This window comes from Hyla sarda, chromosome 4 (assembly GCF_029499605.1).
Source record: "Hyla sarda isolate aHylSar1 chromosome 4, aHylSar1.hap1, whole genome shotgun sequence".
Taxonomy (NCBI): domain Eukaryota; kingdom Metazoa; phylum Chordata; class Amphibia; order Anura; family Hylidae; genus Hyla; species Hyla sarda.
This window is the reverse complement of record NC_079192.1, coordinates 30,645,503-30,670,522: the sequence shown is the minus strand read 5'-3', so window position 1 is coordinate 30,670,522 and position 25,020 is coordinate 30,645,503. Positions and strand designations below refer to the sequence as shown.

The window sequence follows — 25,020 nt, the reverse complement described above, 5'->3', positions numbered from 1 at the left end:
TTGAATTTTTCATGAAAATTTGGAAAATTGATGCTGAACTTTGAAGCCCTCTGATGTCTTCAAAAAGTAAAAACTTTATGATGCAAACATAAAGTAGACATATTGGGAGAGATTTATCAAAACCTGTGCAGAGGAAAACTTGCCCAGTTGCCCATAGCAACCAATCAGATCGCTTCTTTCATTTTTCACAGGCCTTCATAAAAATGAAAGCAGCGATCTGATTGGTTGCTATGGGCAACTGGGCAAGTTTTCCTCTGCACAGGTTTTGATAAATCTCCCCCATTGTATTTGTGAATCAATATATAATTTATTTGGAATATCCATTTTCCTTACAAGCAGAGAGCTTCAAAATTTGAAAATTTTCTAATTTTTCATGAAATTTTGGAGTTTTTCACCAAGAAATGATGCAAGTATCGCCAAAAATGTACCACTAACATAAAGTAGAATATGTCACGAAAAAACAATCTCGGAATCAGAATGAAAAGTAAAAGCATAACAGTATAGCAGTGTTTCCCAACCAGGGTGCCTCCAGATGTTGCAAAACTACAACTCCCAGCATGCCCGGACAGCCTTTGGCTGTCCGGGCATGCTGGGAGTTGTAGTTTTGCAACACCTGCAGGCACCCTGGTTTGGAAACACCGCAGTATAGAATGGTATGAGCGATTACCACCAGAGGGCGATATGGTATATGCAGGCGCTATATGGCAGTCTAATACTATGAATGGTTGCCATGGTGAACCCCAGTAACTTCCCAGTGTGCATGTTATAGATTGGGTATGAAGCCCAGGCCGGATATGACGACACAGGAGCTGTGAGCAGTCACACGTGGGCAGCCTCATATGCTCCAGAATCACAGACACAACTCGGTTACCAGGCAACAAGCTGACACGCCGGAGATGAGCCCAGACCACGCCCCCTGTGTTACCCGCCGTGTAGTGGGCGTGGTCAGTTGATTTCTCTGATTCCGCGCAGGAACTGCGAGCTCCGCCTGGTATTAGATTTGGCCCGAGAGGCTTCCGTAGGATACTGTGCCATGTGAGCCTGCGATAGAGGTGGGTGTGAATATAATAGTGTGTTATATACTCGTGTACTGTACGTGTGTTACCTGTGTACTGTGCGTGTGTCACCTGTGTACTGTGCATGTGTCACCTGTGTACTGTGCATGTGTCACCTGTGTACTGTACGTGTGTGTTACCTGTGTACTGTACGTGTGTGTGTGTTACCTGTGTACTGTACGTGTGTGTGTGTGTTACCTGTGTACTGTACGTGTGTGTTACCTGTGTACTGTACGTGTGTGTGTGTGTTACCTGTGTACTGTACGTGTGTGTGTGTTACCTGTGTACTGTACGTGTGTGTGTGTGTTACCTGTGTACTGTACGTGTGTGTGTGTTACCTGTGTACTGTACGTGTGTGTGTGTGTTACCTGTGTACTGTACGTGTGTGTGTGTTACCTGTGTACTGTACGTGTGTGTGTTACCTGTGTACTGTACGTGTGTGTGTGTTACCTGTGTACTGTACGTGTGTGTGTTACCTGTGTACTGTACGTGTGTGTGTGTTACCTGTGTACTGTACGTGTGTGTTACCTGTGTACTGTACGTGTGTGTGTGTTACCTGTGTACTGTACGTGTGTGTGTGTGTGTGTGTTACCTGTGTACTGTACGTGTGTGTGTGTGTTACCTGTGTACTGTACGTGTGTGTGTGTGTTACCTGTGTACTGTACGTGTGTGTGTGTGTGTGTTACCTGTGTACTGTACGTGTGTGTGTTACCTGTGTACTGTACGTGTGTGTGTGTTACCTGTGTACTGTACGTGTGTGTGTGTTACCTGTGTACTGTACGTGTGTGTGTGTTACCTGTGTACTGTACGTGTGTGTGTGTGTTACCTGTGTACTGTACGTGTGTGTGTGTGTTACCTGTGTACTGTACGTGTGTGTGTGTGTTACCTGTGTACTGTACGTGTGTGTGTGTGTTACCTGTGTACTGTACGTGTGTGTGTGTTACCTGTGTACTGTACGTGTGTGTGTGTGTTACCTGTGTACTGTACGTGTGTGTGTGTGTTACCTGTGTACTGTACGTGTGTGTGTGTGTGTTACCTGTGTACTGTACGTGTGTGTGTGTGTGTTACCTGTGTACTGTACGTGTGTGTGTGTGTGTTACCTGTGTACTGTACGTGTGTGTGTGTGTTACCTGTGTACTGTACGTGTGTGTGTGTTACCTGTGTACTGTACGTGTGTGTGTGTGTTACCTGTGTACTGTACGTGTGTGTGTGTGTTACCTGTGTACTGTACGTGTGTGTGTGTGTTACCTGTGTACTGTACGTGTGTGTGTGTTACCTGTGTACTGTACGTGTGTGTGTGTGTGTGTGTTACCTGTGTACTGTGTGTGTGTTACCTGTGTACTGTACGTGTGTGTGTGTTACCTGTGTACTGTACGTGTGTGTGTGTGTGTGTGTTACCTGTGTACTGTACGTGTGTGTGTTACCTGTGTACTGTACGTGTGTGTGTTACCTGTGTACTGTACATATACAGTACACAGGTAACACACACACACACAAACACATACACAGGACATGGGTAACACACGCGCACACGGGTAACGTGCGTGTGTAGCCTGTGCGTGTGTAACCTGTGTGTGTGTGTGTGTGCGTGTGTAACCTGTGTGTGTGTGTGTGTGTGTTACCTGTGTACTGTATGTGTGTGTGTGTGTGTGTTACCTGTGTATTGTACATATACAGTACACAGGTAACACACAAACACATACACAGTACACGGGTAACACACGTGCGCACGGGACACGGGTAATGTGCGTGTGTAGCCTGTGCATGCGTAACCTGTGTGCGTGTGTAACCTGTGTGTGTGTGTGCGTGTGCAGCCTGTGTGTGTGTATGTTTGTTACCTGTGTACTGTGTGTGTGTTCTCTGTGATAGTTGTAGTGCAGGACCATGAATCTCTCATATGACATAGTTGCTGTGTGTTGTGGATGATGATCTTCTATCTTTATGACATTTCATGTTGCTGACATATTGCCTCGTGCTCGGTGTTTAGCGATGTACCTAGAGCTGTGATCACCAAGGTTGTCAGGGCATGCTGGGAGTTGTAGTTTTTCAGCAGTTGTAGAGCAGCACCTTGGGGGGGAGGGGATCACTGCTCTAGGTCATCTCCACCTAATATATATGGCCCTATATCTCAGGCTCGGATCATCACCATGTCAGGAGAGGTGCCCAGTGAAGCCAAGGGGGCGGTGTTGATGCCCAGCAACCCTCTACCGGAAGGAACGCCCCAGATCCGAGGATACGACTTCAACCGCGGGGTGAACTATGACGCTTTGCTGCAGAGTTACCTCACCACGGGCTTCCAGGCCACGCACTACGGGCAGGCGGTGCAGGAGGTCAACAACATGGTGAGCGGCTGAGACCCCCAAAGACCTTCATGTGACCTGGGTCAGTGTTTCCCAACCAGGGTGCATCCAGCTGTTGCAAAACTACAACTCCCAGCATGCCCGGACAGCCAACGGCTGTCCGGGCATGCTGGGAGTTGTAGTTTTGCAACAGCTGGAGGCACCCACCGGTCTAGATGATTGACTAGATACAGATGAGGATAGTTGTACGGCCTATCCTCTGCCCTTTCCGGATACTTCTCCGCAATAATACCATAACCATTAATAAGAAGTGCCGCTAAAACAGTATTTCACTTAATCTTATTAAAATTCACCCAAAAACAAAATGTGTTACTTGTGCCCAGATAGTTTGCACTCAAAATAGCTAATGTACAGCTTGTAAACAATACCTCACTAAGGGGGAGAGCAATCAAAACCTGAGGAAAAGCTGCTGAGTTGCCCCTAGCAACCAATCAGATCGCTTCTTTCATTTTCACTTTTCAAAAATGAAAGAAGCAATCTGATTGGTTGCTAGGGGCAACTCAGCAACTTTTCCTCAGGTTTTGATAAATCTCCCCCTTAGGGTGCGTTCACACGGCCGTTTGTCCCCGTTTTTTTTGTATTTTTTTTTTTTGTTTTAAATCCCCGTTTCCTTTTTTTTTTTTTATCCCCGTTTCCTTTTTTTTGCAGGCTGTAAACGGATTCAAAACGTTTAAAAAAAAAAATCCCATTCACGTCAATGGGATTCTTTTACAATCCGTTTGCACCCGTCTTGCACTCATTTCCGTTTTTCTTTTTTTTTTTTCTTTAGGGCATAAAAAAAACGGCACATACAGTATTTTTTTTTCTTCCGTCCAAAAAAACGGAAGAAAAAAAACCGGATACAATAAATTTAACATTTAAAGTCTATGGAAAGTTTGAGCCTTTAACCCCTTAAGGACCGGGGTTTTTTCCCGTTTTTGCATTTTCGTTTTTGGCTCCTTGCCTTTAAAAAATCATAACTTTTTAAATTTTGCATCTAAAAATCCATAGGATGGCTTATTTTTTGCGCCACCCATTCTACTTTGTAATGACGTCAGTCATTTTGCCCAAAAATCTACGGTGAAACGAAAAAAATAAATCATTGTGAGACAAAATTGAAAAAAACGCTGTTTTGTAAATTTTGGGGGCTTCCGTTTCTACGCAGTGCATATTTCGGTAAAAATGATACCTTATCATTATTCTGTAGGTCCATATGGTTAAAATGATACCCTATTTATATAGGTTGGATTTTGTCGGACTTCTGGAAAAAATCATAACTACATGCAGGAAAATGTATACGTTTAAAATTGTCATCTTCTGACCCCTATAACTTTTTTATTTTTCCGTGTATTGGGCGGTATGAGGGCTCATTTTTTGCGCCGTGATCTGAAGTTTTTAACGGACTTATTGATCGCTTTTTATTCATATTTTCATGATATAAAAAGTGACCAAAAATGCACTATTTTGGACTTTGGAATTTTTCTGCGCGTACGCCATTGACCGTGCAGTTTAATTAACGATATATTTTTATAATTCGGACATTATAATTTGGATACCACATATGTTTATTTTTATTTACACTTTTATTTTTTATTTTTTTTTATGGGAAAAGGGGGTGATTCAAACTTTTAATAGGGGAGGGGTTATTCACTTTTTTTTTTTTCACTTTTTTTGCAGGGTTATCGCTCCCATAGGGACCTATAACACTGCGCACACTGATCTTTTACATTGATCAATGGTTTCTCATAGGAAACCAGTGATCGATGATTCTGCCGCTTGACTGCTCATGCCTGGATCTCAGGCACTGAGCAGTCATTCGGCGATCGGACAGCGAGGAGGCAGGTAGGGGCCCTCCTGCTGTCCTGTAAGCTGTTCGGGATGCCGCCATTTCACCGCTGCTATCCCAAACAGCCCACTGAGCTAACTGGCATGGTTTCACTTTAGACGCGGCGTTCAACTTTGAACGCCGCGTCTAAAGGGTTAATAGCGCACGGCACAGCGATCAATGCCACGCGCTATTAGCCATGGGTCCCGGCCCGGGTCACACCGTGGCCCCGCGTTATAGATCGGGAGCGGACACATGACGTTCCAGTACGTCATGTGTCCTTAAGGGGTTAATGTCATCTGTTTGCATCCGTTTTTTCAATCCGTTTTTTGATCCGTTTTTTTTACTTCTGAGCATGCTCAGAACAAAAAAATATCTTTTTTTTTTGGTGTATTAACAGAAAAAAAAACGGATCCAAACGGATAACATTCGTTTGTATCCGTTGTCTGTTTTTTTTAAAGTCCGTTTTTAATTTTGACGGGAGAAGAACGGGACGGGTGTATACGGCTGTGTGAACGCAGTGTGGTGGTGTTTACAACCTGTTTATAGTACAATACGAAAGCCATCTTGAGCGCAAACTATCTGATGTGCAATAGTGGGGCTTACATAAATGCCGTTGAATGTGCCAATAACGTATGTGCAATATGTGGTACAGTCTGGCACCATATTTCGGCATATCCCAGTTGTGTACATTACTGTGGGTCACAAATTATTTGTCTTGCTAAAATTCCAGCACAAGTGTTCTAATGAAATATTTAGATTATAAACTCTTACAATAACTCGGGGAGCATACTTTGATATCTCTCCTGAGGAAACCAATGACAAATTTGGTGGAAAAACGCGTCGAGAGATTATTAATCCGGTGGAAATTATTATTATTTTTTTAAATCAACTGGTGCCAGAAATTTTGATTTGTAAATGACTTCTCTTATAAAATCTTTATCCTTCCAGTACTTATTAGCAGCTGTATGCTACAGAGGAAACTCTATTCTTTTTTTTAAAGAGGTACTTTGGTGGAAAACTTTTTTTTTTTTTTTTTTTTAAATCAACTGGTGGCAGAAAGTTAAAAAGATTTCTAAATTACTTCTATTAAAAAAATCTTAATCCTTCCAATACTTATTAGCGGATGAATACTACAGAGGAAATTTTCTTTTTGGAACACAGAGCTCTCTGCTGACATCACGAGCACAGTGCTCTCTGCTGACATCTCTGTCCATTTTAAGAACTGTCCAGAGTAGGAGAAAATCCCCATAGCAAACATATGCTGCTCTGGACAGTTCCTAAAATGGACAGAGATGTCAGCAGAGAGCACTGTGCTCGTGATGTCAGCAAAGAGCTCTGTGTTCCAAAAGGAAAATAATTTCCTCTGTAGTATTCAGCAGCTAATATGTACTGGAAGGATTAAGATTTTTTAATAAAGTAATTTACAAATCTGTTTAACTTTCTGGCACCAGTTGATTTACAAAAAAAATTTCCACTGGAGTACCCCTTTAAATTTTTTTTTTTTGTCTTGTCCAGGGTGCTCTCTGCTGACACCTGATGCCCGTATCAGGAACTGTCCAGAGCAGTAGAAAATCCCCATTGCAAACCTCTGCTGCTCTGGACAGTTCCTGACATGGACAGAGGTGTCAGCAAAGAGCACTGTGGACAAGACAAAAAAGAAATTTAAAAAAAGCAAAGAATTTCCTCTGTAGCATACAGCTGCTAATAAGTACTGGAAGGATAAAGACTTTTTTTTAATGGAAGTCATTTACAAATCTGTTTAACTTTCTGGCACCAGTTCATTTACCCCTTTTAAGTGATTTGCATCCACTAGGTGGCAGATTACTTTGGTTGCTACCAGTGTGTATGTTTTCCATTCCTTACTTGTATTTGTGTAAACTATCTGGGCACAATAACTGGACAAATGTGTGTGGAGCAATTTTATTTAAATGGGCACTGTCGTTAAAACTAATTTTTGCTATTCCACTCCTTATGGTAAATATAAAATATTTCTAATGTACTTTGTTTAAAAAAAATAAAATAAAAATAAACTTTTTTCTGTTTTACTTGTATTAAAAAAAAAAAGCTGCCCTACTTGTCCAGAGCACATTTCCTCCCCCCCCAAAATCAGGAAAAGCTGCCTGGTGTGCCTTAGCCAATCATATTTCATTTCACACTGAACTGCGCTGGGCTGTGTGGAGCAGAGTGAGGGAGGAAGTTCTCCCCTGTATGGCTTCAGATGATGTCATGCCTGCTGGGGAACACCCCTTTACCAGTCTGTGAATGTGACTGAGAATGAGCAGAAAATACAGAGCAATATAAAGGTAGAAAACAAACAAATAATAAAAAATAAAGGCCGGGGGGTGTTTTATTATGATGGGGGCAGTGACCTGGGAGGATTATAAAATTTAACAAGATCATAAGAGGTTCTCTTAAAAACACACGTTAAGAGACTGTTTTAATGGCACTTCTTATTATTGGTTTATGGATACAATTGTAGCAAACAGATTTTTGGGATGTTCACAAGAATGTTCTCATTCAGTGACAGTAAACAGAGATCTTATAATGGCGAATGATTACAAATCGGCAGCACTTTCATATAACAGCTTGGCTTGGAATTCTAGAAGCGTACGGCTGAAGATTTATTTCCGTGTGTCCCTACAGATTGACGCCAAGCTGTCCTCCCCTGACGGATGTATCATCTTACTGGGATACACTTCTAATCTCATCAGCTCAGGAGTGCGGGAGACCATCCGATACCTGGCAGAACACAAGATGGTGAGTGGGGGAGGAGGTCATCTCGCCACCTTCACAAATTTGTTTTGAATCGTTTTTGAGCATTTAAAAAAAAAAAAATTATATATAATATATATTTTTTTTTTTTAGTATTGACTTTTTCATCACTTTTTATTCCATTTTTTTTTTTTTTTTTCTGGGATGTGACCAAGAAAATATTTTGTCATTTCGAGTTTACACCATTGACCAGGAATGTGATCATTTAATAGTTTGGACAAATCCGTACACAGGGATACCAAATTTTAATAATAATAAAAATACAAATAATATAATACTACGTGTGTGTGTGTATGTATATATATAATTTTTTTCTTTTTTTTTCTTTCTTTCTCTGTCTAGGTTGATATAATTGTCACCACAGCTGGGGGTGTAGAGGAGGACCTGATCAAATGCCTTGCTCCTACTTACCTAGGAGACTTCAGCCTGAAGGGGGCAGAGCTGAGGCCTAAGGGCATCAATAGGTAAGTTAATATCACATTGGGGAGGGGGTCAGAGTCTGGGCTGTTCCTCCTGTTACCTGATAATCTCCCCTCCTTACAGGATTGGGAACCTGCTAGTTCCCAATAATAACTACTGCTTGTTTGAGGACTGGATAACGCCGATACTGGATCAGATGGTGCTAGAACAAGACACTGAGGTGAGGTCAAGATGGACGCTGGGGCAGTATACGATAGTGGATGATGAGCGATGTCGCCCAACCATAGTTGTTCTTCTCCTCTGCAGGGGACCAAGTGGACACCATCCAAGATGATCTCCCGTCTAGGAAAGGAGATAAATCACCCCGATTCTGTGTATTATTGGGCTCAGAAGGTAACGGTAGAGAACAGCATAAACAAGCAATGCTAATTTTTTTGCATCTATGCAATGTGGAATCTGCTTCACAGGGCGATAGACAGGAGGGAGGAGCTATGTGACATGGAGTCTGCTCCTCCCACCACAGGGTGATATAGACAGGAGGGAGGAGCTATGTGACATGGAGTCTGCTCCTCCCACCATATGGTGATATAGACAGGAGGGAGGAGCTATGTTACATGGAGTCTATTCCTCCCACCATAGGGTGATATAGACAGGAGGGAGGAGCTATGTGATATGGAGTCTGCTCCTCCCACCACAGGGTGATATAGACAGGAGGGAGGAGCTATGTTACATGGAGTCTATTCCTCCCACCATAGGGTGATATAGACAGGAGGGAGGAGCTATGTGATATGGAGTCTGCTCCTCCCACCACAGGGTGATATAGACAGGAGGGAGGAGCTATGTGATATGGAGTCTGCTCCTCCCACCACAGGGTGACACAGACAGGAGGGAGGAGCTATGTGATATGGAGTCTGCTCCTCCCACCACAGGGCGATAAAGACAGGAGGGAGGAGCTATGTGATATGGAGTCTGCTCCTCCCACCACAGGTTGATATAGACAAGAGGGAGGAGCTATGTGATATGGAGTCTGCTCCTCCCACCACAGGGTGATATAGACAGGAGGGAGGAGCTATGTAATATGGAGTCTGCACCTCCCACCACAGGGTGACACAGACAGGAGGGAGGAGCTATGTGACATGGAGTCTGCTCCTCCCACCACAGGGTGATATAGACAGGAGGGAGGAGCTATGTGACTTGGAGTCTGCTCCTCCCACCATAGGGTGATATAGACAGGAGGGAGGAGCTATGTGATATGGAGTCTGCTCCTCCCACCACAGGGTGATATAGACAGGAGGGAGGAGCTATGTGACTTGGAGTCTGCTCCTCCCACCACAGGGTGATATAGACAGGAGGGAGGAGCTATATGACATGGAGTCTGCTCCTCCCACCACAGGGTGATATAGACAGGAGGGAGGAGCTATATGACATGGAGTCTGCTCCTCCCACCACAGGGTGATATAGACAGGAGGGAGGAGCTGTGCCCCTATATGATGCAGATTTTTTTCTCTGTCAGAACAATATTCCTGTGTACAGCCCGGCGCTCACAGACGGATCATTGGGGGATATGCTGTATTTTCACTCCTACAAGAACCCTGGGTTGAAACTGGACATTGTTGAAGGTACGGAACTGTTTATGGCCGCCTGTATTCTATGTATGAAAAAGCATATATGGGGAATCATTAGGCCTTTCACTGAAGTTAGACAGGGGATTACTCAGTGTCTTAACGTGTTTTGCTAAATCTTAAGCCAGTGGTCTCCAAACTGTGGACCCCCAGCTGTTGCAAAACTATAACTCCCAACATGCCCGGACAGCCAAAGGCTGTCCGGGCATGCTGGGAGTTGTAGTTTTGCAACAGCTGGAGGTCCACAGTTTGGCGACTTAGACTCTAAGCAGAACTAATACACAAAGGGATCATTGTACCTGTTGTTTCTCCATCAGACATTCGGAGGCTGAACTCTTCGGTGGTGTTTGCTAAGAAGACAGGGATGATTATCCTGGGCGGAGGACTGGTGAAGCATCACATCTGCAATGCCAACCTCATGGTAAGTGGAGACTATAGGGCATTGGGGATGGTCATGTCATACCAGGGAGAGATAGTATGTTATATAACTTTCTGTAGGAGGGCAGTCAGGTGGTCTTAAGATTTTAGGTTTCGCCTGTTTGGGCGAAACACAGGTCCTATGATCTCTGCCCACTGATTCAAAATGTCTGTGCAACTAAATTGCCTACAAGTGTAGTAAGCCCTTAAAGGGGAGCTCCGGTGGAAATAAGTGGAAAATAAATATATATATATACTGCTGACACTAGGAAAAGTTGGCTCCTCCCTGGCAGGATATACCCATTGAGGTAATCAGTTTTAGCAAGTGTCAGTAGGAGACAAAACACATGTCTGGGAGCACCTCAGACCTGGTCCTTTTTTTTATTATTTTCGAGTAAGGGCTGTTTAGGTTTTTTTCTCCCTTTTTTGTTTACCTTTTTCAGGTGGGGAGCTTGTTTCCCCGTATGCTATGAAGGGGCACCGGGCATAGAGTATGTACTGTTAACCCCTTCTCCCCAACAGCCAGCGCCTGGAGGTTGTACCCGGGGTCCGGGTCCCCCACTGCCCCTGCTCGCCCCGCCATCTTAGCCTGGTATGATGCAGCATGGCCATAAGCTGGTTGGAGACGCCTGGGTGAGTATAGAAGATGGAGTCCGCAGGTGAGTATGTACCCTGCCTCCCCTCTTTAAAAAGGGACTCTGTCCTTTATTGCAGGACCCCCGCTCAGGGTTTCATGGGAGGGCTGTGTGTCTGCATACTTTGTCCTGTGGAGGACAGCCGCTGGCCTTTTGCAGTGGCTCCCTCCACAGACGTTCTTTTCCGGCTCACCTCTGAACAGCTTTTCTATTCCTCCTTTCCGCCAGCTATGTTTTCCTCTACCGTGGGGGTCTGCAGCGCGCTGGGGGCTCAGTCGGCGGGAGTCAAGGGCTCTGGCAGCACATGGCCACCTTTCTTCTTCCCCTGAGCCAGCGCACCCCAGGAGACCGGACTGCACCTACTCTACATTTTTCAGGGGGCTATGGTGGCACGTGGCTCCGTCCTTCTCCCCCTGAGAGCGTACAGACCAGGAGGCCAGGCAGTGCCTACTTGCCAGGATCACTCCCGTGGCCCTGATGATGGGCGCCTCCAGCGGCGTCTTGCTCCACCCCTCCACCGGCATCTTGCTTCGCCCCTCCTTCATTGCAGGGGTCGGCGGCACTTCGTTTGCCTTGGTCCGGCCCGCTCTTGTCCCCTGGCCTCAGAGCTGTGCGGCACCTTAGCAGGCGCTTCCAAGTGAGCTGTTCCGTACCTTCGCCGCTCCGAGGCTGCAGCATGAGTATTCCTTAGTGTCCCTGCATGAGGGACATGGTGCGGGCTTCCTAGTCCGTTCTACCTTTGGGGATCATATAGATTCAGCGCAAGGCGCCTTGTTCCCCACGCTTCCGTACTTATTGTGTGTATTTAAAAAAAAAAAAAAAAAAAAAAAAAAAAAAAAAAAAAAAAAGGAATCTCTGCTGCTCAGACCATTTAGTGGTGTTTGGCGCCCTCTTTTCCATGCACCCTTGTGACCTCTGAGGACACAAAATTACAACCTTAGCCTGTACGATCTATCGCTTCTCATCCTTTTGGCTAAGATAAAGTGTAGTTTCTGTTCTTATCAGTTTAACCCCTTAAGGACCAAGGACGTATGAGTACGTCCTTGGTCCCGCTCCTGTGATATAACGCGGGGTCCCACGGTGACCCCGCATCATATCACAGCGCTATTAACCCTTTAGCCACACGCTCAAAGCTGAACCACTGGGCTAAAAGTGAAAGTAAAAACTGCCAGTTAGCTCAGTGGGCTGTTCAGGATCGCCGCTGCGAAATCGCGGCATCCCGAACAGCTTACAGGACAGCGGGAGGGTCCCTACCTGCCTCCTCGCTGTCCGATCGCTGAATGACTGCTCAGTGCCTGAGATCCAGGCATGAGCAGCCAAGCGGCAGAATCATCGATCACTGGTTTCCTATGAGAAACCAGTGATCAATGATAAAGATCAGTGTGTGCAGTGTAAGATGATTTAACCCCTCCCCTATTAAAAGTTTGAATCACCCCCCCCCCCCTTTTCCCATAAAAAAAAAAAAAAAAAAAAAACGCAGTGTAAATAAAAATAAACATATGTGGTATCACCGCGTGCGGAAATGTCCGATTTATAAAAATATATTGTTAATTAAACCGCCCCCAAAAGTTACAAAACTGCGTTTTTTTCTTCAATTTTGTCGCACAATGATTTTTTTTTCCATTTCACCGTAGTTTTTTGGGCAAAATGACTGACGTCATTACAAAGTAGAATTGGTGGCGCAAAAAAATAAGCAAACATATGGATTTTTAGGTGCAAAATTTTAAGAGTTATGATTTTTTAAAGGCAAGGAGCAAAAAACGGAACCCCCCCCCCCCCCCCCTGGTCCTTAGGGGACGTATCAGATATTAACCCCTTATCTGTTGGCCATATATTAAATGGATTTTTGAGAACAGTGGCCCATTTCGAAGCTTGCTTCCGTCGCCCCATGCATTGACCTGATTATGGCAGTATCTTCAGGTACAGTGCACCAAAAATATCTGCCGGGCTCTTTTTTTCTAAGACTGTATACAGGGGCTCCTATATTGTCTCCATCACCCTGTACGGGACCTGATATTACACACTGCATTGAGTCAGCTGCGGTATGTCTCTGGTATTCTTGCTTTCGTCAGGGTTCTCACTCTGTCAGGGAAATAAGTGAATCACTGTGGCGGGTCGTGCCAGGGATTTCATGATCCCTTGGAAGATACCAGGGTTACAGTCAGGACTGTTTCTTCTCTACCACTGGTTCCCATGACATGTTTGCCATGTCCGCAGGTGTTCTTGACGTGTACATACATTATTCCCTCCTCCACAGGCTGCCACTGCTGCTCCCGGATCCTGACGTCCAGTGCGAGGTCTCCGTTGAAGTGTCCCTGCGTGGCCATGGATTGCACCTGCTCTCAGTCTCGCCTGTCACTCATCTCACAACTGCCGCATCCACGGCTGGATTACGGTACCCCACTACTAGTGCAAGATGACTGCTGGAGTGCCCTGTTGTCTACATGGACCCATACCAGTAAGTCAGACAGTGGTCTGCATGGTTTTCTTTGCCGCCTGTCACTTCTCCAAGGGTTGGTGTATCTGCGGCTGAAGTTCCGGTACCTCACTGCTAGTGCGTGGTGTGCGGTGGAGTGACCTGGCGTGTCCTGCGGACCCTATGGAGGGCGAAGGGGATACAATCCACAGCTCCTAAGCCTCCTACGATCTCCCAGGATTACGGGGATTCTATGTGTCAAAGGGGCACAGTTATTGCTTAATCTGACCTGTGTCCCCTTATCACTCTTAAGCCTGACTGTTGTCTGCACAGTTTACGCCGCTGTCTGTCTCCCATCTCTGCGCTGCCGCATGCATAGCTGTGACTTCCCGTACCTCACTGTTGGTGTGAGGACTCTGTCTGAGGGTTCCTGCAGGCACAAGGGACTGCTGCCAGTCATTGATCTGCATGGTCTCCTACACCACCAGGTTGCCCATAAGATTGTCCGCACTCCTGTGCCCCACTGTCTGTGGGAGGGTTCGAAGGAGTGTTCCTGTGTGCTTAGGAATTCCCCACCAGTCAGCCGGACGACTGTCCCTGTAGTTTACTGCTACGTTAGGTCAACTACCATACTTTTCCCACAGAGTGGCGGAAGTTCAGGTCACCCACTTCCTAGGCGTAGTTCCGAGTGGGTCTCCCCATGTTGTTCCATGGGCCCTCTGCAATGCGCCACATGCTGGTTAGTAGGGTTCACTACTTTACCAGGTCCCTCTCCACATGCCTGCCGCTCTAATGACTTAAAGCTGGTAGCCCGCTTTTAGTGTGTGGTTCTGAATGCGGGACCAGGTGTGGCCATGGTCCCTATGCCAGATAGCCAGACTGTGTCTTTATGGCTTTCTAATCCACCAGATCACCTCCCCCATTCCTACCGCTCCCGTGACTGCAGTCCGATGACTCCTTCCATGTGAAGTTCTACAATGTGTGCCTCTATGGGTTCGTGGGACCTCTTCTGTGTCTGCATGTTTCCTGCCTCACATGCATCCCTCATCTCTTGCATCTGCGACTGCAGTCCTGGTGTGTAGCACTGTTAGGAGCTGGGGTGCGGGCGTCTCTTAAACACTCTCTTCCCCTTTTCTCATAGTGCCACGTTGTAATACACTATTGGGTGCTTAGTCTGTCTTCCATTCTGCCAGACTTTTGGATGTCTGCAGTTTGGTACCCCACTACTGTCGTGAGGTAGCCATGTCTGTGTCCCTAAGTATGCTAAGGTCCTCTGCAGGTGTAGAGCCCACCCTGCCTTCTGTTCAGTGTGGTGTGCCTCGGGCCTTCCTGTGATCTTGTTCTAAAGACCTGCGACTGATGAGCACCTCTGTTCTGGCAGGGGGGGGGGGGGGGCGTGTTGGGGCGACAGTTTTCCCCCCTCTCCAGGTATTTTCCTGTGTACGGTGGCTCAGGCATCTGCTCTGTCCATGTACTCCCAAGATTGAGGGCGTTCGGGTCATCCAGATTGCACCAGTTGAGTTAGTTTTGCCTTCTGGGTGCTCGGGGCGGGCCCCTGGGGGTTTTGGGTCTCCAGATGTTTGGGTCATCGCTCTTATGCACCAGACCTCTAGAGCCGGTTTCCGTCTTTTTTTTTCCAGTGGTTTTCTTGTCTCCACTTCCTGTGTTCGCCTTCTGCTCAGGCGTACACTGCTCTCCCTGGCGTCTTTCCGCCATGTTCTCTTGAATCTGGATGGGGTTCTCTTGTTGTGCCCTTTTCCATCTTTCTTAGCCGAGCTACCCTCTGTCTGGTTCTGTGTTCCTTGGGGCTTGATTTCCTACTTCCTTCCGGGATGGTTCTAGCCCCGCTGGCTTCCTAATTGACCTTTTTCTTTTCTCTCTGTATGGACCGTGGGTTTTAGAGTCTCTGCAAAAGACGACCACTTCCCTTGGCGTCCTAGTCCATCTCCCTGGATGGGGGATCTTCCGGGAGCTCAGTTTCTGGGCCTCTGTTGTCTCTGGCCTGGGGTCTTGTCCTCACCCCTTACGGACGAGTCTATGACTCTTTCTCTAGTGGTTTTTCCCACTCCTCTCCTACTGCTTTGGGACAAAATTGATTACCTCACTTCCAATGGGTGGGTGTATCCTGCAAAGGAGGAGCTGACTTTTTTTTCGTAGTGTCAGTGCCTCCTAGTGGCAAGAGCATATACCCATCGATAATGTGTCCCCCAATGATCCTAGATTTGTAAATTACTTCTATTAAGTAATGGAAGGATTACATTTTTTTTTTTTTATCAGCTGCTGTATACTACAGGGAATATTGTGCATTTATTTCCAATCTGACCACAGTGCTCTCTGCTGACACCTCTGTCCATGTCAGGAACTGTCCAGAGTAGGAGCAAATCCCCATAACAAACCTCTCCTGCTCTGAGTAGTTCCTGACATGGACATAGGTGTCATCAGAGAGCACTTTGGTCAGACTGCAAACAACTTAACAATATTCCCATTAGCATACAGCAGCTGATAAGTACTGGAAGGGTTAAGATTTTTAAATGGAAGTATTTTACATATTAGTATAAATTTCTTGCACCAGTTGATTAGAAAACATTTTTTTCCCCACCGGAGTTCCCTTTTAAATGTGAGAAGAAATATGTCTGTCTGGTTTCCTAACCTCAGGATTTTAATGTCCCCATTTACCGACAGCAAGCAGAGATCTTAAAGTGTATTATAAAGTAAGCTTTATGTGCATCAGGCTGGAAAGTTTCTTCATATGCAGTTTTTATAGCACTTTACTGTCGCCCTCTAACAGAGGAATGGTGCAGATTACGCTGTTTATGTGAACACTGCTCAAGAATTTGATGGGTCGGATGCTGGAGCCAGACCAGATGAGGCTGTGTCCTGGGGAAAGATCCGCATGGATGCCAATCCAGTTAAGGTGAAGGACTGTTCTGCAGCTTTACTATAATCCTGCCTGTATATAAGAATATAACTACTATAATACTGCTCCTATATACAAGAATATAACTACTATAATACCGCTCCTATATACAAGAATATAACTACTATAATACTGCTCCTATATACAAGAATATAACTACTATAATACTGCTCCCTATATACAAGAGTATAACTACCATAATACTGCCTCCTATATACAAGAATATAACTACTATAATACTGCCTCCTATATACAAGAATATAACTACTATAATACTGCTCCTATATACAAGAATATAACTACTATAATACCGCTCCTATATACAAGAATATAACTACTATAATACTGCTCCTATATACAAGAATATAACTACTATAATACTGCTCCCTATATACAAGAGTATAACTACCATAATACTGCCTCCTATATACAAGAATATAACTACTATAATACTGCCTCCTATATACAAGAATATATCTACTATAATACTGCTCCTATATACAAGAAAATAACTGCTATAATACTACCTCCTATATACAAGAATAGAACTACTATAATACTGCTCCTATATACAAGAATAGAACTACTATAATACTGCTATATACAAGAATATAACTACTATAATACTGCTCCTATATACAAGAATATAACTACTATAATACTGTCTCCTATAAGACTATAACTACTATAATACTGCTCCTATAGGAATATAATTACCCATGATGTGATAATACCTTACATTTTGCCCACAGGTATATGCAGACGCCAGCCTGGTTTTCCCGTTGCTTGTTGCTCAGACATTTGCCCAGAGACGAGCAGATTTCCCGGGCGAGGAGAAGGACTGATGACGTGTAGAGGACATGTAGACTTTTTTTTTTCCCCCCCATTATGGTTTGGGCTCTGCATGCTGCGCTCCTGGCTGACACTCAGTTGCATTGAGCTTCCATCCTCTGCTGGGGTAATAGAGATATCCAGGCGTACAACTAGAACACACGGCATGGGTATAGGAAAGTGTTCAGCTACCTGCTGCTCCCCCTCGATGTTGGGTGACTGCAGTATTCTGGGTATTGTAGCCCTGTATATGCCAATGTCTGAAGAGAGTCACCTCAATCGCACAGTAATGGTGGCCGTATATAATGCTGGCTGACACTGGAAATATCCTCACTCCCTGACGACTGTCAGCAAAAGAAGGGTGGGCATGTTGGTTTTCAAAATGGCCGACCCTTTGTTATCACAGGAGATGCCTCCGTGGTCTGGTGCAGTTGTAGTTCCCAACCAGTGATCCTCCAGCTGTTTCAAAACTACAACTCCCAGCATGCCCAGACAGCCAAAGGCTGTCCGGGCATGCTGGGAGTTGTAGTTTTGAAGCAGCTGGAGGCTCACTGGTCTAAGGTGCACAGCCAGTTTGCTATTCACCTTGTAAGTTACTTACACTTATTGAAGTTGTAATTATCTGGATGTATGCGGTTGAAGGCCTTGGAAATAATAAAGAGATTGTTTCCAAAATTTAACTTTTGTTTTATTTAATAGAAATAATAAAAATATATATACACTGTTATTGTGATCCGCTGCTACCGCCCTCCTCTGGTGCCTCACCCCTCCAAAGCTGGACTTCTCCCTCACTGGCGGTCAGTAGACATGGTTCAGTGGGATGATAGGAGAGCGACTGTATGACTCCTTTACTGACCGGGAGCTTGAGTGCGAGGGAACCCTACAGGGTGATACAAAAAGGGGTAAGTGTAGCAGCTGAGTGCACCAGACATGCTAGCCTGGAATAGTATTACTATAATACTCCTATATACAAGCATAAATACTATAATACTGCTCCTATATACTAGAATATAAATACTATAATACTGCTCCTATATACTAGAATATAACTACTATAATACTGCTCCTATATACTAGAATATAACTACTATAATACTGCCTCCTATATACAAGAATATAAATACTATAATACTGCTCCTATATACAAGAATATAACTACTATAATACTGCCACCTATATACAAGAATATAACTACTATAATACTGCCACCTATATACAAGAATACAAATACTATAATACTGCCACCTATATACAAGAATATAAATACTATAATACTGCCACCTATATACAAGAATATAACTACTATAATACTGCCTCCTATATACAAGAATATAAATACTATAATACTGCTCCTATATACAAGAATATAACTACTATAATACTGCTCCTATATACAAGAATATAACTACTATAATACTGCTCCTATATACAAGAATATAACTACTATAATACTGCTCCTATGTACAAGAATATAACTACTATAATACTGCTCCTATATACAAGAATATAACTACTATAATACTGCTCCTATGTACAAGAATATAACTACTATAATACTGCCACCTATATACAAGAATATAACTACTATAATACTGCTTCTATGTACAAGAATATAACTACTATAATACTGCTCCTATATACAAGAATATAACTACTATAATACTGCTCCTATGTACAAGAATATAACTACTATAATACTGCCTCCTATATACAAGAATATAACTACTATAATACTACTCCTATATACAAGATTACTACTATAATACTGCTCCTATATACAAGAATATAACTACTATAATACTGCTCCTATATACAAGAATATAACTACTATAATACTGCCCCTATATACAAGAATATAACTACTATAATACTGCTCCTATATACAATAATATAACTACTATAATACTGCTCCTATATACAAGAACATAACTACTATAATACTACCTCCTATGTACAAGAATATAACTACTATAATCCTGTCTCCTATATACAAGAGTATAACTACTATAATACTGCCTCCTATATACAAGAATATAACTACTATAATACTGCCCCTATATAATCCTGAAGGTTGTGGTATGTGAGTTCTCACCTCCACCAGGTCCCAGAAGCAGACTGAACCATCCTCGGAGCAGCTCACTACATGTGTGTCCTTCTCGCTGAGGCAGCTGTCCAGTTTATAGCTTGTGTTCTGGTGCCCGGAATACCTGGTGCAGAACAGATGATTGCCAGTTAAAGGGCATCTCTGAAAACTGTAAAGATGTGATACTGCTCCTGACCACTAGGTGTCAGGTAGACATCCAGCCAGAAAAGACATAGATGGTTAGGTCAGGTATGGCTGTATGTTTAAAGGGGTACTCCGGTGGAAAACTATATACATTTTAAAAGTCTACTGGTGCCAGAAAGTTAAACAGATTTGTAAATTACTTCTATAAAATTTAAATCCTTCAAGTACTTCTCAGCGTCTGTATGCTCCACAGAAAGTTGTGTAGTTCTTTCCAGTCTGACCACAGTGCTCTCTGCTGACACCTCTGTCCATGTCAGGAACTGTCCAGAGCAGCATAGGTTTGCTATGGGGATTTGTTCCTGTTCTGGACAGTTCCTGACATGGACAGAGGTGTCAGCAGAGAGCACTTTGGTCAGACAAAGGAAATTCAAAAAGAAAAGAACCTTCTCTGGAGCATACAGCAGCTGATTTGTACTTTAAGGATTAAGATTTTTAATGGAAGTAGTTTACAAATCTGAATTCAACTAGAGAAAAAAAACTTGGTCGCACATCCACAACATGCACCTTTTATCTAATGCTTCGCAGTAGAGATGAGGGAACTTACAGTAAATTCGATTCGTCACAAACTTCTCGGCTCGGCAGTTGATGATTTTTCCTGCATAAATTAGTTCAGCTTTCCGGTGCTCCGGTGGGCTGGAAAAGGTGGATACAGTCCTAGGAGACTCTTTCCTAGGAATGTATCCACCTTTTCCAGCCCACTGGAGCACCTGAAGGCTGAACTAATTTACGCAGGAAAAGTTATCAACTGCCGAGCCGAGAAGTTCGTGATGAATCGAATTTACTGTAAGTTCGCTCATCTCTACTTCTCAGCAAAAATTTTTAAACTAACAGGTAGTTAGTGTACTTTAGGATCATGAAGTGTAAGCCCACAAGCCACGTCACTGCCATCTGTAAGTAGCGGGTCCCTAACATCCCTAGCATTAAATGGCGCAACACTGAGTGGCAACCACCCCTCACCACTGCCACTCAAACCAGTCCCAGGGCCTCGCCTCCCCACAGATACTGCACCAGGGCAGCAATGGACATCACACAGCACCAGTGTGAACAGATGAAGAAGCTCACTCGCCCTATGCTCCCAGCCTCTCTATTTGAATTCACATTGTGTTTTCTATCCCCCTCTTTATTTTCACTTGGTCAGCACTCTGCCCCTCAGTCCAGGCCTATATAATTGTCAGGAAGCTGCATAGGGCCCTACTCTTTCTGGCAGCCTCCCAGTCTCTGTCTGGGAGCGCATGGTAAGGCTGGGTTCACACCATACAGTTCCCGTATACGTTTTTAATGTGAAAACCTTACAGAACTGTATTGAAAACCATATGCCAAACGATGCATCAGCTTGTGTCCGTTTGGCATTTTGTATGGTTTTGTCCATTTTTTTCCCCCCGTACCCAAAACCATAGCCTACCACTTTTTTTGGTCCGGGTGAAAAAACCATATGGAAAGTGTATGTATTTTATTTTTTTTAACATGGGAGTCAATGGGAACCATACAGAACCGTATGTGCGTACGGTTCCATACGGTTTGACACGGAAAGTTTTTATTTTTTTTACTTGAAATTTCAATCAAACAAGTGAAACTTAATTCATAATGGAGTGAAAAGTTAAACGTATAAGTTTTTTTTTCTTAAAAACTGATGCAATCGGACATTTTTTCAAACTGTATACAGGTTAGAGTTTGTACACACATTTTGATACAGTTTAGTCAGGTTTTGAGGAATCAGTTTATTAAAATCCTGATACGGGAACTGTATTGCAAAAACGTGGTGGGAACCCAGCGTAAGTGACCTTTACATCTGTTCACACTGGTGCGGTGCGGCGTCCATTGCTGCCACGGCACCATGTCTGTGGGGAGGCGCGGCCCAGGGACTGGTTTGAGTGGCATTGGGGCTGCTCTGCCAGTGGATCGTTCCCTCTGTGGTAGGGATCGACCGATATCGTTTTTTTAGGGCCGATAATCGGTGGAGGTTAGGGCCGATAGCCTATAACTTATACCGGGTGCTTTAAATCAATGCACTGCAGTGGCTTTTGCGGTGCCATAGGCCGCCGCCGCCACCCGCTTCTCTCCCCCTGCCTGTCCGGGGGTCCTGAGACCTGCCACCGCAGGTCGGGGGGGGGGGGGGCATTATCGGCAAGGTAATTGCCGATACCGATAATGCCCAAAATCGTGTTTATCGGCCGATAATATCGGCCATACCGATAATCGGCCGATCCCTACTCTGTGGGCACTGGTGGTCGCTGCTCAGTTTTGCACCATGTTCAGGATGTTAGGGACCCGCTACTTACAGGTGGTCATGACGTGGCTGGCGGGCTTGCACTTCCTGATCATAAACTACACTACCTACCTGTTAGTTTAATATATGCTGCTGAGAAGCATTAGATCAAGGTGCATGTTGTGGATGTGCGACCAGATTTTTAGAAATCTGGTTAACTTTCTGGCACCAGTTGATTTAAAAAAATAAAATTGTTTTCCACCGGAGTTTTTCACCCCCCCGGGGAAACATGCGATTATTTGCTCGGGGTGGCTCCCGTGGCGGGGGCCGGCCAGAGCAGGTAAAAACTAATTTAAATACTAAAAATCAGTGTTTCCCAACCAGGGGGCCTCCAGTTGTTGCAAAACTACAACTCTTAGCATGCCCGGACTGGCAAAGGCTGTCCGGGCATGCTGGGAGTAGTAGTTTCATAACAGCTGGAGGCACACTGGTAGAAAAACCCTGAGCTAAGGGCGCAGGAAAAAGAAAAAAAAACAACCTTATGCTCACCTAGTCCCAATCCCTGCAGATTAGTCTCTGTGCGCTCCGGAGTTTCCTCTCTTCTTAATACAGTAGGACCTTTCCCTTTTCAGCCAATCACTAGCCACAGAAGTGTCACATGATTGGCTGATGGGGAAAGGTCTTGTACTGCAATAATACAGTAGGTTTCCCGGGTCCCGCGCAAGATTTGAAATCTGCCCGGGAAACCCAGTGTATTACTGCAGTACAAGAATGTGACAGAGGGGGAGGGGAAATGTGACAAAGAGATGTGACAAGTGGGAGGAGAATGTGAAATAGGCGGTGGGCATAAAAAGGGGGGAAAGATGTGAAATGGAGGCGATTGGACATGAAATGGGGGGATTTCACCATTTTTTTTATTATATCGCAATCGTAATATTTATGCCCAAAATCGCAATCGCACATTTTTCCCATATAGTGCAGCCCTAATATAGAGAGAGAGAGAGAGAGACAGATATATATATATCCAATTGCTCTATTAGAGATGAGCGAACTTACAGTAAATTTGATTCATCACGAACTTCTCGGCTCGGCAGTTGATTACTTATCCTGCATAAATTAGTTCAGCTTTCCGGTGCTCCCGTGGGCTGGAAAAGGTGGATACAGTCCTAGGAGACTCTTTCCTAGGAATGTATCCACCTTTTCCAGCCCACCGGAGCACCTGAAGGCTGAACTAATTTATGCAGGAAAAGTCATCAACTGCCGAGCGGAGAAGTTCGTGACGAATCGAATTTACTGGAAGTTCGCTCATCTCTACTATCTATCTTTGAACATAAAGTGCTAACAAGATGATGGACACACAGGCTGATCCCAGATTTTACTCACTCTCCAAGCAGTTCTCCTGTGTCCTTATCCAGGAGGCGAAGACAGGAATCCAGCGATGACGCCAAGAGACACTGGGAGTCTTGGCTAAAACTAACACATGTAATGGGACCTGTGAGAAGGTAAGAACATAGACAAGTCATTATAGGTCTGTGTTTCCCAACCAGTGTGCCTCCAGCTGTTGCAAAACTACAACTCACAGCATGCCCGGACAGCCGAAGGCTGTCCGGGCATGCTGGGAGTTGTAGTTTTGCAACAGCTGGAGGAACACTGGTTGGGAAACACTGCTATAGGTAGATGCATAACAGGCGATTCCCCCCCCCCCCCCCCCATCCCTATATAATGACCATATCCACTCCACTTAGTTCGTTCCATCAGTACAAGAACTCATTGTACATGGCTGCACAAACACACTGGCACCCGTGATGTGAGCCCCCTCTGACCGATGCCGCATCACTGATGCTGGATAATGAAGGGTGACTCACTGCCAACGTAGTCCGCACACATCACTCCTGCCCGGAGGTCGTAGCGACGCAGGTTCCCATCCACAGACCTAAAATTGGCAGGGAGGAATTAGTATGAGCGGCGTGTGTGCCAAATGATGACATAACAGAGGATTGTTGGCAGGAGACTGGGGGGGGGGGGGGGGGGCACAGACAGAAGACAAGGCTTCCTATATATGATATGGCGGCTGACCCTCCCTCCACAGGACGCCATGAATTATAAAAAGGTATAAAGTATTAGAGAACAGACCCAGCCAGGATCTCGTGGTCGGACACTTTGATGCTGGAGATTCCGTCCTTTGCTTCATCCATTATCTGTATGGCCTCCGGTCTGCGGGATCGACAGTCCCAGCACCTTATAGAAGAATCTATAGAACCTGACAGAATAGTGAACATACGGCAAAGCTGTAGTAGTGACCATGCAGGTTCACACTATGTATTAAGCAATACAGGGCCATATATGGCTTGAGGGGGGGGGGGGCGGGGGGCGGGCGAAAACCGGGCGCTCTCCGGCCCTTATGTTATGTATTTCAATGAGGCTCATTTTTACCCAGTATATGGTTCTCTAACCGGACCTAAAACCATGGTAGACCACGGTTTTTGGCCCGGTGGGAAAACAGTATAAGGGGCAAAAATGTGCCGACCGGAGTCAGCATTTGACTCCGGTCGGCTCATTGAAATACATAACATAAGGGCCAGATGCGGCTGGGATACGACAGTATACGGTCCCATATTGCTTAATACATAGTGTGAACCCCAGCATTAGAGGTCACCCAGCTTTCCCCAAAACAGATGCAACTAAAGGGGTATTACAGTTACCTAAAATAAATTATTTTATGAAAGGGACGTGCTACAAAATGCTTAATATAAAGTAATTTCCTGCAGTTTTCCATATAATTACTCACTAAATAGTGGCCCAGAATGTGGTGCTTACTGACACCAGTATTTATACGATTCCCCCTCCATTAGGCAGATGTCCTCAGTAGGTGGATAATTCCCCCTCTATTAGGTACATGCCTACAATAGGTGATCCCCCCCTCCATTAGGTAGTTGCCCTAACTTGGTGGATAATTCTCCCCTCCATTAGGTAGATAACCCCCTTCCTTTATTAGTGAGATGTCCCAAGTAGGTGGATAATTCCTCTTCCATTAGTTAGATGTCCCCATTAGGTAGATAATTGGCCCTCCATTCGGTAGAAGCCCCCCCAGTAGGTGGATCATTCCCCCCCCCCCCCCCCCCCACAGTAGGTAAAAGCCCCCAACAGTTGGATATTTCCCCTCCATAAGGTAGATGCCTCAAGTAGGTAGATTATCCCCCCTCCATTAGAAAGGTATCCCCAGTAGGTAGATTATCCCCCCTCCATTAGAATGGTATCCCCAGTAGGTAGATTAT

At 44.7% G+C, this 25,020-nt stretch overlaps 2 protein-coding genes and 1 pseudogene across 3 annotated transcripts; 2 read left to right on the top strand and 1 right to left on the bottom strand.

Moving 5' to 3' along the window:
• Positions 1-817: 817 nt before the first annotated feature.
• Positions 818-17,921, top strand: DHPS (deoxyhypusine synthase). Its single transcript, XM_056570336.1, has 10 exons — positions 818-1,052; positions 3,188-3,397; positions 7,866-7,979; positions 8,337-8,458; positions 8,538-8,634; positions 8,721-8,807; positions 9,928-10,033; positions 10,354-10,457; positions 16,293-16,418; positions 17,174-17,921. Exons 2-10 carry the CDS (start codon positions 3,203-3,205, stop codon positions 17,264-17,266), a joined length of 1,044 nt encoding a protein of 347 aa, XP_056426311.1. The 5' UTR covers positions 818-1,052; positions 3,188-3,202; the 3' UTR covers positions 17,267-17,921.
• LOC130267942 (U2 spliceosomal RNA) lies at positions 12,042-12,205 on the top strand (annotated as a pseudogene).
• Positions 16,205-24,047, bottom strand: WDR83 (WD repeat domain 83; the record flags this gene model as incomplete). Of its 2 annotated transcripts, none has more annotated exon segments than XM_056570338.1 (6): positions 16,205-16,454; positions 17,973-18,132; positions 19,345-19,459; positions 23,129-23,237; positions 23,611-23,678; positions 23,879-24,047. In XM_056570338.1, coding segments are annotated over 5 exon segments (617 nt in total), but the record flags the coding sequence as incomplete, so codon positions are not given.
• Between the last annotated feature and the right edge of the window lie 973 nt (positions 24,048-25,020).

Excerpts from the sequence above, each read along its gene's own strand:
- DHPS (XM_056570336.1), top strand. The coding sequence starts at position 3,203 with ATGTCAGGAGAGGTGCCCAGTGAAGCCAAGGGGGCGGTGTTGATGCCC. Across the intron at positions 10,458-16,292 it reads TCTGCAATGCCAACCTCATG|AGGAATGGTGCAGATTACGC; the intron begins GTAAGTGGAGAC and ends GCCCTCTAACAG. Across the intron at positions 16,419-17,173 it reads TGGATGCCAATCCAGTTAAG|GTATATGCAGACGCCAGCCT; the intron begins GTGAAGGACTGT and ends TTTTGCCCACAG.